The 14,988-nt window shown below is 50.3% G+C and overlaps 1 protein-coding gene across 1 annotated transcript; it reads right to left on the bottom strand.

Moving 5' to 3' along the window:
- Positions 1-8,824: 8,824 nt before the first annotated feature.
- OAZ1 (ornithine decarboxylase antizyme 1) lies at positions 8,825-14,081 on the bottom strand. Its single transcript, XM_075903193.2, is given in 6 exon segments — positions 8,825-9,260; positions 9,451-9,536; positions 10,345-10,517; positions 11,199-11,285; positions 11,287-11,344; positions 13,881-14,081. Coding segments are annotated over 6 exon segments (651 nt in total). The 5' UTR covers positions 13,997-14,081; the 3' UTR covers positions 8,825-9,129.
- Between the last annotated feature and the right edge of the window lie 907 nt (positions 14,082-14,988).

Genomic DNA, 14,988 nt, shown 5'->3' with positions numbered 1-14,988 from the left:
GTTATAGTCCTAGCCTTCACCGCCTCCTCTGGCAAGGAGTTCCACAGGTTGACTACACGCTGTGTGAAGAAGAACTTTCTTTTATTAGTTTTAAACCTGCTCCCCATTAACTTCATTTGGTGTCCTCTAGTTCTTCTATTTAGGGAACTAATAAATAACTTTTCTTTATTGGCCCTCTCCACACCACTCATGATTTTATAGACCTCTATCATATCCCCCCTCAGTCTCCTCTTTTCTAAACTAAATCTGAGCTGTCTACACTGGCTCTTTTGCGCAAAAGGACTTTTGCCTGAACAGGAGCAGCATAGTATTTCCGCAAGAAGCACTGATTTCAGACAGTAGGAAGTCAGTATTCTTGTGGAAATTCAAGCTGCCAGTGTAGACAGCTGGCAAGTTTTTCCACAAAAGCAGATGATTTTGTGGAAAAACTTGCCAGTCTAGACGCAGCCCTTCAGTAAAACCCGGATCCTGCTGAATCTCCCTCGCTGTGCATTGATAGTCTTACTTGCTATGACATTAGCGCTCCAGGTGACATGTCCAGGGAGACAGAGAAAGCCAGGCGTCACTGCTCAGCGGTTAGGTATAATAGCCTAGATCAGTGGTGGGCAATTTGCAGCCCTGGGGACGCAGGTGGGTTCTATGCATGGCTTACGAGACAGTTTGTTACCCTTGGCCATGCGCTGGGTTGCCAGGTTCCGCTGGTTCCCATCCGCCCAGGTATATTTCCTACCGGTACTACTAAAGCGACATGCCAGGGCCAGGGAAGTGAGGAGCACGCTGATTGCACGCCCGTGCGCGCCCTCTGCAGCCAAAGCAAAACCACCTTGTCCCGGCGACTGGTTAGGACCCCTGTTGCGACCCGTTGACAGGAAGGAAGGTCACTTCTGCAGCCCCCTCTCCCGCCTGGGCTGCCTATCGCTGGCCTAGAGAGCGTGATGAACGGTTTGGGTCTGTTTGGGGCTACCCAGAGGAGTGGCTCTGGGGAAGGATTTCAGAAAACCAACCACCCCAGAGCTCCCCATCAGAACCAGCCTGCAGAGCGGATCTGTGGGGCCATGTCTACACCAGAAAACTCTTTTGAAACTACTAAATCCGACTTTAAGAATTTGAACCTGTGTGGCCTCACTACAGGGACGCCTCGAATGCCGTCCGAGGCAGGCGCTGTCAATGTGGACGCGCTACCTCAGACTCAGAGCCCAGGAAGCGCCGGGGAGCTGCAGGCCTCCCGGAGGCCAATTCGTTCGAATTAGCGCCACCGGGGCATCCACGCGAATGTTATTTCGGGCTGGTATTCCTTGTGAAAAGCAGGACTACAGCATTCGAATTCCGTGGCCCCTTATTCTGGAATACTGGGCTTGGTAGTGTGGGCACACCGCTCACAAATTCAGCCGAGGGGGTGTCATTTTGGACTACGGGCCTAGTGGAGACCAGGCCGGGGTGATTATGAAGGGCCAAGGGGCCGGCCAGCTGGTACGAGGTCTGAACCAGCCACCACACCACTGTGTTTGGACTTGCTTGTCCGCAAGGCAGTTGGCACGCTGCTCTCTGTGCTATAAGCCAGGCTTGGGTTAGCCAAGCAGCGGGCAGCAGCAAAAGCCAGCAGCATGCAAAATCCTGGGCTGATGCACTAGTCCCGCCTGAAAATCCCACTCCTTGCTCCTCAGTGCTTCGGTGAATGATAAGTGGGTAGGTGCTGGGCTGACAGCCGTGGGGTCCTTTAATCCCAGTGTTGGGACAACATGGGCATCGGTACTGCAACCCGGTGAGATTCAACTCACGGAGTTTCCCCTCTTCAGCCGCAAACTACTGATTCCTTGGTGAACACACGGCCATGGCAGAGACGAAGATGAGAGCACCTTCCTTTCTCTTGTAGACACGTGTACGTTCGTGCCATGGAAAGCTATGCTCGGCTGGTACTGTGAGTACAAGACTAGTCAGTTTTACAGCATAGTAGGAACTTCATTTGTTTCTGACATCCAACTCACTGGCAGCGAGACAGGCTTCGGAGTGGTAGGTCCTCAAGAAAGAATGTGTTTGTGGACAGACTGCTTCTTTTGACACAAGATGCTTTACTTCTGGAGCATAACGTCTGCTCGCTCACACAGTGAGCCAAACAACATTCCCAATCGCTGGTTTTGGTTTATGCTGAGCCATGTCAGTTACACACATACATCTGGACAGATTATAGTGTCTGGGAATTTTCTTAGATGTGTCTTCACTATGTTGCCACGATCGAGTTCTGGAGTTTGATTTAGCGGGTCTAGTAAAGACCTGCTAAATCAAATTCAGAGGGCGCCCCTATTAGCACCAGTACTCTTGCTCCTAGCAAGGAGTAACAGAAGCCAATGGGAGTGTTTGCTCTCCTCGACGACCTCCGTCTGTGGAGACCGTGCAGAAACTCCAATTAAGGTACATCAACTCCAGCTATGTAATTAATGTAGCTGGAGTTGCATATCTTAATTCCACCTTCCCGCACAGTGAAAACATGGCCTCAGAAGGGACTGTCTTGTAGTTAAAGCACAACCTAAGGAGTTAAAGATATCTGGGGGCCTACACTATGCTCTGCCACTGATTTTCTGGGTGCCCTTGTTAGCCCTTCTTCAGCTATCCTCTGCAATATTTCATCTGGTAGCCAGATGGCACTAAAACATCTAGCACTGGCAGCGACAAAACAAAGACACAAAATTCTCAGTTATGCTTGCTCCAATTAAGAGCAGAATGCTTCTGATTTCCCACAGGCCCGTTACTGACATCAGTCCAGAAGAGCTGCCACAACATGAATGCCATTAGATTGAGTTCACATTCAAGTCAAACACTATTTTAATCGGAGCCTCACAATCATTGGCATGTTTATTCTTTCAGCGCACCTGTGACGTAGATCAGGCTTATCCCCGTTTTAACGATGCAGAGAGAAACAGAGCAAGGTCACACAAAATGCCTCCAAAGGGACAGGAGAGTTTGTTGGCACCCAAAGTCTATGCTTGTGCCCTGACCAAAAGAACGTCTTTTATTCTCTTTTACAACTACGGTCCTTTGTTTTTATCCCGTGATGCTGTCACTTTTAAATGACACAGCTGCCTGTAATCTTTCTGAGCCTATGTCTGGACTACTATGTTTTATTGGAAAAAGGTACGCAAATCATGCTCTGCAATTTGTGTACCCTTTTCCAATAGTTTTGCCGGAAGAGGCTTTTCCGAAATTGGGCCCGTCTAGACTCGGCCAAATTTCGGAAAAGCTTTCTCTTTCAGAAGAACCCTTCTGCCTCGCGGGAGGAGGAAGACAGGGCTTCCGAAAGAGAGCGTCTATTCTTCCGCCAAAAAAAAGGGGAAGAGCAGACACGTTCCCTGGACCCCGTAGTCTCAACGTCACCGGAGATACAAGGTGAGAGAGGTCATCTCTTTTAGTGGGCCAATGGTGAGCTTGAAAGCTTCTCTTTTTCAGTGGGAGCTGTCTGTTGCATAGTATCACCTGGCCACCTAGTTGCTGTCAGAGCCTGACACCAACGCAGCGCCAACACTCAATTCCTATGGAGTATTGCTACAAACAGCAGCTGATGAGCGTCACTCTAATCACTCATAAGTTTATGTAAAGTCTGTTTATTAATGGTATATATTGGAGAGCATGTTCCCCCCCCAAATAGTCAGCCCTCCTGTTGTGTATGGGGGGGACTTTCACTCAGCAAGAGAAAGGAGATTTTTTTTAAAGCCGGCAAATGTATTTGTAAATTGACAAAAACTTGGCAAAGGATGCGGGCAGGAGTATTATTATAATTGGTTGTTTGGTGTGCAGTAGCACCCCGGAGCCCTGAGCTAGGATTCCACTACGCCAGGCACGGTTCGACAACTAAGAACAATGGTTCCTGCTCTCCGCTTTTAATTTCTTTTGTGACTAGACCAACTCAATTTCAGTGTAATGGCATCCGCTGTGAAGCCTTCTGTGACTACTGGGCCATTCCTGGCTGACTCCCTTTACATTCACGCAAAAAGTGAAAATGTAAGAGTTGGCTACTGGTTTATACCACACTTAGTGCTTCCTTTTAAGAAATTCAATTGCACAGGATTATTTTAACTGTGTTATGCAATATTGCAGCTTTGTTTAGCAGCTTAAAGCTAAGCTTAGAATCCAAGCAGGGAGGAGTTATATAAATTGAGTTCCATGTAGCATGTGTGTTCTTAGAAATCTAGTTCCCAGGTGGGTTTGGAGGAAACTGCCCCTGCAGGGCCTCTCCCTCCAAAGCAGCTGGTGATCCTGTCGATTTCTGTGCTTCTAACCAGAGGCAGGCAACATTAAAATCCAAGTAAATGGTTCTCTAGACGCAAGATTCGCTTTGGCTGGGTTTTTTGTTTTAAGTAAACATTTTCCTGAGTTCCCCCGGCCCTCCTGCACCCCCTCCCCTCCACACACCTTTAGGTGCTGGCCCCCCAAACAGCCAGTAGGGGGCACATGTTGGCCGGTGGAGTCCCCTTCCATCCACCCACCTTGTCAGAGGGGAGCCATAAGCACCGTGCACCCTCTGCTGCTACCACCCATCACCCACGCTCCTCTGCCGCTACCATTTGTCTCCTGAATTTCCCCACGGTTTCGACCCACTTGTGGAGGCAACGTTGAGGGCATTGATGTACCAGGGATTTCTAGGCCACTGCCAGCATTTAAGCCAGGGCCTACATTTGGCCAGAGGACAGAGGTGATGAGAATAAAGTCATCTGGATTCCACTAATCCTCCCACCAGGATTGACGAGAAATTTATCTTCGTGCCATCTGGGCCAGGGCGAGCACCTGGCAGAGATTCACTTGTTCCTCCTGCCTTCTCCCTTCCTCTGGGGCAGCGATTGCAGTGGCTGGGTATCTACCTCTTCTCTCTAGCCCTCGGGGGGGGGGGGGGGGGGAGGGCACGCATGACAAGATACACAGCCTCTCCACTCACTGGCGGCAGGCGACATGGGGCGCTTGCTCACTCTGGCCTCTGCGGTGCTTCCCAGCTATAACCGGGCACTAGTAGGGCTGCCAAGTGCCCAGTATTGACCTGGACTGTCTGGTATTTTCACCTCCTGTCCAGTAAAACAAATTCAGAAAATACAGGACACCTAAAATGTCCAGTATTTTCTGGGTTTTCTTCCCTGCCAGGAGGCGAAAATACCGGACACCAGGCAACCCTACGACACACTCAGCAACCAGGCCCAGCCCCCGGCCTCCTCCCGCTGGGCCCCCGACGCCCGCCGTGCTTACCTGGTTCCGCAGGGAAGCTGCCTTCTGGCTTGATCAAGAAAACAAAATGGCCACCAGCAAAAAGCCTAAAGACCAAGGCGAAGCAATGCCTTCCCTGGGTCTTAGTGCTCAACCGTCCCCGGTTCCTATCCCTATTCTGACACTGCACACACTGGAAGGGCCATGCTGTTTTAATGCTGTTTTGTTTTATTTTATTTTATTTTTTGCTCAACATCTTTGACCTCCCCTCTTTTTTCCCCAGTGCCTTTTTTTTTGGGGGGGAGGGGGGGGGTATTTTTGGTTAAACCATCTGGCAACTCTACCAGGCAGCGGGCTCTCCCCTCCAGGCCCCACCACTCAGTGACACGGCTCGACTGGTTTGGTGCCCTTTGTTACTCAAGTTCATTTCACTGGTATCTACGAAGGCTGCACTGAGCTTAGGCCTAGCCAGGATTTAGTCTGTGGAAAGAGCTGGCTTACCTAAACTAGAACCATAGCCTCCCGGAAATGGAAGTGACTAAGTCTCAAGAGATCCTAGCACCTCATCCCGTGCTCTAGCTGCTCTGCCCTGGTCACCTCAGCACAGCGCTGGGCAACCACGACTCAGGAGTGGGCCGCATGCGTGGCCCTCCTCTGTCTTAGTAGGCCACGTGATTCCAGTGATGAGCAACCTGCAACCCAATGGGGTTCCACCTGCAGCCCCTTCTCTGTCCCCTTCCCCCATGCCTCTGGCACACTGGAGCCCTGAACTTCCTACCCCTCCTCCCAGCACTTTCCAAGCACACAAATCCACTGATTTGCACGCTCTCTCTGCTCCTCCCCGAGCTTGACCAGCCAACATCCCGGGCCCCAGCGCATGAGAAGGGAGCAGGCAGAGGAGACATGTGGGCTGCGGTCAAACCGCAGTGGGTCACAAGTTACCCACGCGTGGAGGGAGACAGGGAGGGAATGCTCCTCTCGTTGCAACCTCAGACTCTTTGAGAAATATTTAAAAATGGACGTGCTTGAAGCGCGCAGTGGCCGGCCTTCCCTTTGTTACCCACACCATGCTCATCACTTAAAGCTGCGGGTAGAGTTGCTGATCCATTTCCAATACACTAGTTACCAGGCAGATGACACTCCCAGCAAGTGAACAGCCTACCACCATTATGAATTCTGATTCCAATCCAGCCATTAAGCCACAGAATGCTGTGTGAAAGGCAGTTGTGTTCCAGACTTCTCACATATGCCTCACCCCCAGGTTTCATTATGCCAGGGAATCAGGCTTTAGGCATAGATTATAGCAAAGCATAAAACACTGACAATCTGTTATCAGCAGGCAATCCAAGCAGAAGACTCTAAACTGAGTTAATCCTCAATACACAGGTTAAGGGAAATGGTGGCAAATTATAGGAAGATGCCACTACTGAAAACATCCAGCTGTTATATTGCAGAGTGAAGAGGTGGAGTTGTGGTCTTTATACAAGATATCCAGCTCATTTTTACTGAGTAAACCCAGAGGCTAAAAGCAAACAGCCACGTTAGATGTATTTTTACACCTAGACTGTTTAACGAGAGGGCTGTGGTTTTCACATCAGTCTTCCTTTCACTAAGGTAACATCCCTTTACATATGTAAAACCACTACAGAACAGCATCTGTGGCTTTGTATATGTTGAGGCAGCAAATATCTGGGGTAGGCCAAACAGTTCCCAGACTCTTCATTAACAACCTTTCAGCGGTCGTCAGTGGCTAGTAGGCCTAGCTGAACACATGAGCTGGAAAGATGGCTCCAATCAAAGTAAGTGCGTACTACTCAAACGTGAATGCAAGTGACACTTGACATAAGTGATTAATACATCTGGACAACAACCTCAAAGAAACACCAGTTAGTCTGATTGGTCAATTGGACACCATGTGAAACAAGTAGTAACCAATCAGACAGCAGCAGAGATTAAAGCTGTGCCTGTACTGCATGGTCAGGATGGGCCTGTTCCCACCCCTACCCCCATGGCAATCTTACAGTGAAGGAAGCAAAGATGCTTGAGATTTGCAGGCAAAGCTTCCAGGCTAAGGCCACCAAGGCAGGAACAGCTTAGGGGCTGCACCACATTCCTGTTAGCTGTGGGTCCCACTTTCAACCCTCTCCCCATCCACAGCCAGGAGGGGGACAGCTCTTTTCATCCCCTCACCCATCTCCTCCAACCCTCCCCAGGAGGGGCACAAGCATGCCCAGGACCAGAGAATCAGATACTAGATGAGCTCTCGAAGTCCCTTCCAGTCCCCTGCCCTCTCAGCAGGACCAAGCACTGTCCAGATCAAGGGTAAACAAAGGGCCCTCCACAGGCCAGATGTGGCCTGCCAAGCTAGTGGATGAGGCTGCCCTGCCACTCCCCCACCTCCCAGGCCAATCAGAGTCGGGGGCCAGGGAAGCATGAGACATCTCCTCAGCCCTGTAAGAGCACAGCAGCTGGAGACATATGCTGGCTATTTTAAAACAAGTGGCATCTCTCTAGCTGCCACACACTCTTGTGCGAGTGGAGACTTCACCTCTGGGTCCTGATTGGGAGAGCCCACGAGGCCTCCTCCCACTAGGCACCTAGAGGGATGGCTTAGAGCATGGGTTCCCAAACTGGAGGGTGCCCCTTGGGGGCATGAAGGACTTCCAGGGGGCATGAGGCAACCCAGCCCCACACCCCCATCAATCCCCCCAAGTTTTGCTATTTTTGGGGGGGCGCATGAGGGTTTCTCAAAAATCAAAATGGGGGCATGCCAAAAAGTTTGGGAACCACTGGCTTAAAGGGAACTGGCAGCTGTTTTAAAACAGCTGGCAGCTCTCTAGAGGAGAGAAAAGGGGAGGACTTCTTGCCCCCTCACTCCATACCAATCAAGGTGCAGGGCCGGCCAGGGAGAGAGACAGTGGAGCTGCTCCAATCTGAAGCCTGGGCAGTGAGTGACTGAGGAGTCTGTTTTAAGCATAAGAATGTAACTGCAGTACTGGGTCCGCCCAAAGGTCCATCTAGCCCTGTAGCCTGCCTGCTGACAGTGGCCAGCACCTGGTGCCCCAGAGGGTGGACCGAAGACAATGATCAAGCGATTTGTCTCCTGCCATCCCTCTCCAGCCTCTGACAAACAGGCCAGGGACAACCAAATCTATCCCCTGGCTAATAGCCTTTTATGGCCCTAACCTCCATGAAATTATCTAGCTTCTCTTTAAACTCTGTTAAACAGCACACTGTCCCTAAGATTTCAGTGCTCGTGCCCACACACATCCCCCACCTCCGCAGAGGGAAAGGAGACCAGAGTAGGGCAGAGCATGGCTTCACTTACCCAGCAGCAACACACTGTCACAGGTGTCTTTCACACTATAGCCTGCAGCCCCACCCCTTTCAGGGGGCCCAGAACCAGCCCACAACCACATCCCAACAGCAGCCCCCCTGCAAAATATATTGTCCATCCCTGCTCTAGAACCTGGACCGAAGCCGAACTGCTGGAGTCAGAGCAGCGGTGTCCATACCTGAGGTTTTACTGCACAGTCAGCAAGGAAGATGGATTAGTATTAGTCTGGCTGCCCTTGGCTGCCCATTTTGAGCCAAAAGCTTTCTAGCCAGAGGGAAGGTCTTAAACATCTTAAGCCAGCAATAAAAAGTAAAATATAAATTTTTATTTAGAATTAAAGCAAATACTTCGGTATCACAAACACAATATTAAACTTCAAGAAATATACTGCTAATTTGGAGTGAGCATTTATTTGCACAATCACAACATGCGCACAATTCCAGAAAAGATGACATTTGAAATTTTCAACATCCCACCACCAGAGCAGCTGGTCACAATATTTTGTACAAAGAACAAACAATTATATGTACTGTAATAGATGTTGACAAAATTTCTACAATTTCATCTTTACAGACAACAAGAAAGCTCTAAGAGGCAAACACTGCAACCTATTCTTCTTCCGAAGAATCTCTCTCAAACGTGTAGGCCATGAAGCAAGCATCTGGTCTCTTGGGGACAAGGGGATGCCCTGGTCTCACAATCTCAAAGCCCAAAAAGCTGAAAGTTCGGAGCAATGCAGCTGCAAAAAGTAGAAATACAAGTTTAAACGGATATCGAGGCCACTAGACAAATCCTACTGGCCAGAGTAGTCATGAGGCTCTGAAAAGGCCAATTTCTTCACATACATTGCAATTGCATTTCTAAGAAGTTACTTATCTAGTTACTGAAGCCACAGTGAAAGCTGTGTGCCCGTTTCCATTTACACCCACCTCTGTCATCTCTGTTCTTGTGGAAGCAAATGAAGACATGGCCAACTTGAAGCTGTTCTTCAGCAAACTCAAGAAGAACTGCAAAACTGAAGTGAAATATCAGTGAGGCAAGACAGTTCCTGCAGCAACATCTGAGGGTCAAACGTATTAGAGGAGCAAACCACCTGGGGCAAATTTTCGAGCAAGTGACCTGTGCACCGTTGCACCTGCAAATTTGTGCGCCCAAATCAGGCAGCAGTGTAAGTACCCAGGCTCTCAACACAACTGATCCCAGCTGTGCCAGTCTTGCTCAGTTATCCTTGAATTCTCTCAGCCCAATTAAGACTTCCAGTCTTGGAACGCACAACTAGCACAAAACACCTGCAGTGAAAGATGCCCCAGCATTTTAAGACCCAAATACCAAATGAAGTTAAAGACTTAAGAATAAGAGTGACCTACCTGGTTCCTTTACTTGTAAGGCCACAAATCACCCTTGCAATCCTTTTTACTATTAAAAAGTTTATTCCCCCTTTAAATGAAACTTGTAATTCAGACTAACCCTTTCCACAGCTAAACAAAAAAACAACAACTCAGCAACTAAAGACGAGTATGCTCATGCTGCTTGAGCTAGCTTACATCTCTGAAGCCTTGGGATCAGTGTGAAACAGATTTAGATTATATTCTCACTGGCACATGCCAAAATAGGAATACTATTCGGGACTGTTCTAGCACTTTAGAAATCAAATGCATCTGTCCTGGGTGGAACAGAAGAAATGTGGCCAAGGAAGCTTGGCACCTAATCCCATAATTGGCTGGAAGTATGTAGCCAACACAGGAGCATCACCCTTTAGGAGAACTGAAGGTCGCCCCGATGAGGAAGAAGTCAAATGGCAGATTACATTCCATCCTGCATACCTGTCTTTGCTCCCTTCAGGCAGAGCACCACTGGGAATCTCAATATATAGGTTGCTGTTGTTCAGCACTGCCCTCCAATTCACATGTTTGGCATCTGTAAGCCTTGATTGGACATTCAGAATTCTTGTCCTGTTATTAGATGTTAGTTCCTCTGTTACATTCAGCCGATTATCCTGTTAGAATAAGATGGAAGTTACCTTTAAATTCACCACAAATTTTGACATTCAACTCATCTGAGATGCAAGTGCAAAAAATTCTCTGAACACTACAGTCAATAATATAGCTAGGGATGTTAGCCCATAGTCATTCAAATAATGAACCAATAAAGCCTGGGCTTCTTGGTTAATCCAAATGACTGCGCACGCACACACCCCTTGCTGCCTCTATCAGAAGTGGCAAGAAGGGCCGCATGCAGGAGCTGGTGCTCAGGGGGATCTGGCTTAAAAAACTAGCTCCCCACAAGCACCGGATCATGTGGAGCTGTCCCTCCCCCTACTACTGCCTCTTTGGGGGGGGATTCCAGCCAGGAAGTGCTCACCGCCCCTCCCCCTCCCCCAGCTGGGCTGCCATAGAACAGCCTCTCCATGGGATGCAGGAGTAGCCTCTGTCCATGGGCAGCTCCGGCTTCCTGCTGACAGGGGCAGCAAGTGGAAGCCAGTCTGCACAGGGAACCAATTTTTAAATAGGCTCCCTTTTCAGACCAGCTCCATCTACCATCCCACACAAGGTTACTAAAATACACAGTATCTAACATCCCTAGTTATAGCCTTCGCAAAGTCTGCACCACAGGAGAAGTTATTCATAACTAAGAAAATGAAGCAAAGACTGCATGGCATTAGATTGCCTATACTTACAGAATAAAATAAATTAGCTGAAAGATTGTGATCCCTCTGACTATTCCCTCGCCCACCTGGGATCTTCAGGGGTGGGTGAGGGACATCAGGAGCACCACCGAGGCCCCGGACCCAGGTTACTACAGCAATTGAAAGAAACCCTGGAACTAAAGAAAATCATGGCTTCAGTTAAGCTATTTAAAGCCTAGATAACAACAAGCAGCATTCATGTTTTAAACAGGAAACCCATTAAAAGCATGCTATTAGCCTGAGCTTATGAAAGCAAAATCAAGCCTCTAACTTGCATTTATGCTGTGAAGGGAAAGGAGTGCCAGTCTCAATGACCTAGGATAAAAAACATGTAGGTCACCAAGGGCCTATTGAGGAGCATTCAATATATACCCATGATGCTCATGCTGTGAATTCCACAAATCTCAGGAAAGCTAAGGATTTGATGGTATTTAAAGTTAAGGCTGAAAAACAAAAATGAGAGCTAAGAACTTAATTATAACATTTTACAGTTAAATTGACCTATAAACTTCATAGTCAGACATGACAAAATACTTTTAAATTATGTAATTGCCTTCATGCCTGATCTCACTGCCAGGCCCTGTGCATTCAGATCAGCGCTCATGCTTAATTTGTTCTGGAAGGACAGTAATTGCATCATTTCTCTGCATTCTGAAAAGCTTACGTAGATTCCACTTGGGGTTTTGTATCTCCAGCTTGCTAAATAGTTTAAAATGTCTAAGTAAAAAATGAAGGCTGTTCCTTTAAATCACTTATCAAAAGCGTACTTGAATTTTTTACACTGACAGTATCTTTCAAAAAACGACTGAAGCAACACACATTTATTCTGCTCTTAATACTGACCCTTACAACAGAAGCCACTATGGAAAGCATTTCATCTTTGTGAAACAAGTAGTGCACCTCATTTTTGTACACAAGTTGTTTCACACCATCAGGGAAGCCTGGCTGCCTGATCCACTTTATACTGTACCAAGAGTGACTGCTGTGCACACTGGCCCCTCCCTCTGCACCATCTTTCACCCTGCAGGCTTGCACTTCAATTGCGTCATCTCAGCAGATGCAGCAATCAAAGGCCTTAGGGAAATTTTCACAATCCTCCTATCTGAGTGCCAGCAGCCATTTGCAAATTGGTATAAACATGTACAAAATAATCCACCATTTTGCACAGTCCAAACGTGTTTTGAGATTTCCAAATCAGTCAGAAAACTGTGGTAAGAGACCATTATTCAAAAGGCACAGAACTATATACTGACTGGCAAAATATGCAAGTGATCAATAAAGGGTACGATTGTGAGGCTGTAATATGGATCTATATAGTTTTCCTGCAAAAAGTTACAGGAGTGGGATCTTCTAAGCATAATTGTATCTGAACTCTCCGTTCTATTTAAGAGTAGCAGTTTTACGGTAAAGAATTCAATTGATTTCCTAATATATGCATTAAACATTTTAATATTCCTTTCGATAGTCACTGTAGAGCAGTAAATCCTACTGTCCGTGTGATAACCTTATTTTTATTTAGTAGGCAGTAGCATTAACTTGTGTATATAAAATTCCATATATAAATTAGAATTAACAACCTCTTTAAGCTAGCAGTATGTAATCTCTTTTCAATAAACAGCTTTGAGATTTAACTCTGGGAGTTGGTTAAAGTTGTGCTCATTTGTGGTGTGGTCACTACATGGCCTTGTTTGGACTGTAGCTTTCTCTAAGCACAAAAATATCTTCTCAAAACAGCCTTTGAAAAGGGAAAAAACTAGCTGTTTTCTGTCCTGGGTAGAGATCACAGCAATTTTCAGATGTTTCATCCCAACAATTATTGCTAACAGTTTAACCGGTACGAGACGATTAAGAAACCATCTTTTGTAACATGCTTCTGTTCTATTTTAGGTGAAGCTTCTAGATTTGTTTCCATTTACCCTCAGAGTCCTTCACATCCCCCAATCTTCTGCCACTTGAAACTCAGTGTTCCAGCCGCGGAAAGGCTTTTCACAGCAGGATCAGCCTCTGGCTTGGGGACAGTACAAACCTGACCTCACCATGTCTGACTGGTTGCTAAGCAGACACAAAGCTGCCCGTTCTCCAGCCCCACGGACCGTCCTGCCTTGGGGGGGGGGGGGCGAGTCCAGCTGCCAGATCAGCGAGCTCCTCGCTCGCTGGCGGTCACGTGGCGGGTGCGGGGCTCGCAGCTCTTTTAATTACTGCATTAGTGCGGGCCGGGAGGCAGCAGCGCTGCGGGGGGAGCCCGGGGCACCACGGCTGGATGCAGCTCACGGGGGGGGGGGGGGGGCGCGCTGAGTCAGCTGGCCGAAGGGGAAGTCGTAACAAGGTCTAGAGAGGAGGGGGGCGACCCCCCCCACGTGCGAAGGGGGGAGCGCAGAATGGCGGATGCCCGAAAGGAGGGGCTCTGAGACGGGCCCAACAGCGTTACCCAAGGGGACTCGGCGGGGGCGGACGGGGGCGGGGCCCCCCAGGCGGGGGGGGCGGGGCCCCCCCGGGGGGGGGGGGGGGCGGACGGGGGCGGGGCCCCCCCAGGCAGGGCGGGGGGGGGCGGACGGGGGCGGGGCCCCCCCAGGCAGGGCGGGGGGGGGGGCGGACGGGGGCGGGGCCCCCCAGGCAGGGCGGGGGGGCGGGGCCCCCCCCCAGGCAGGGCGGGGGGGCCCCCCGGCTCCTCACCTGCTCTGTCCGGCTCCGAGACGCAGCACGGCGGGCATGGCGATACTTTTATTCCCCTCTTTCTCTCTGGCGAAGCAGTGACTGTTGAGTATCCGCTGCAGGGAGGATTTCACCATCCGGCCGCTCTGGTCCGAACCCCGAAACCCTCCGCCGCCTCCCCGGCCCCTCTCCAGACACTGCTGCACAAAATGGCGCCCGACCGCCCCCGACGCCCCTGATATAGGCGCGCTAGGCGCTTGGCCCCGCCCCTCCCGTGACCACGCCCAATCGGTGTGAGCCACGCCCTCTAGAGTGTCATGTCTTCTGTGCGGTAAAGCGCCTGTCCGTCTGGAAGAGTGGCTTTCTATTGGCTGAGGAACAGAACGAACGCGGGCGGGGGAGAAGGGAGAGTGATCTTCCTATTGGCCGGTGAGGAGGATTACGCTAACTGGGCGGGTTTAGAACGGGCTCGGCAGGACGCGGAGCTAGCCTGGCTCTCATTGGCTGCCGGCGGGGAGGGCTGAGCCGCGTTTGATACTCTGGCCTGGTATTGGTGGGTTTATTGCTAAGCCAACGTTCACGCCCACTGGAGAGTCCCGAGTTCGCCCCCGGTTGCCAGCAGCAACGGGGGGGGGGGAAGGAGTTGGCGGAGGCGATGTGCGCATGCGCTGGGCTTGTGTCACGTCCTCGGCCGTCTGTGGTGAAATCTGGTCCCTGTTTATCCCCCGCAGGCCCCCCCCTCCCGCCTGAGCCCCGCGCGGCTTCCCCTCCCCCTCCCCCACCGAACTCTGTGCCCCCCCCACCCTCCTGCCTCCCTTCCCCCACCGAACTCTGTGCCCCCCCCACCCTCCTGGCTCCCCCTCCCCCACCGCTTCCCCCCCCCACCCTCCTGTGCCCCCCCCACCCTCCTGTGCCCCCCACCCTCCTTCCCCTCCCCCACCGAACTCTGTGCCCCCCCCACCCTCCTGGCTTCCCCTCCCCCACCGAACTCTGTGCCCCCCCACCCTCCTGGCCTCCCCTCCTCAGCCACAGAGGGCCAGCTCCCCCCTACCTCCCGCCTCCCCTCCCCCTCCCCCCTTTCTACCCTCACCCCCTGCTTCCCCTCCCCCACCAACCTCTGTACCACCTC

Source organism: Pelodiscus sinensis, chromosome 32 (genome assembly GCF_052426305.1).
Source record: "Pelodiscus sinensis isolate ZL-2025 chromosome 32, ASM5242630v1, whole genome shotgun sequence".
NCBI lineage: Eukaryota > Metazoa > Chordata > Testudines > Trionychidae > Pelodiscus > Pelodiscus sinensis.
Note: the sequence above shows the minus strand (reverse complement) of the source record. Positions and strands in the feature narration are given on the sequence as shown.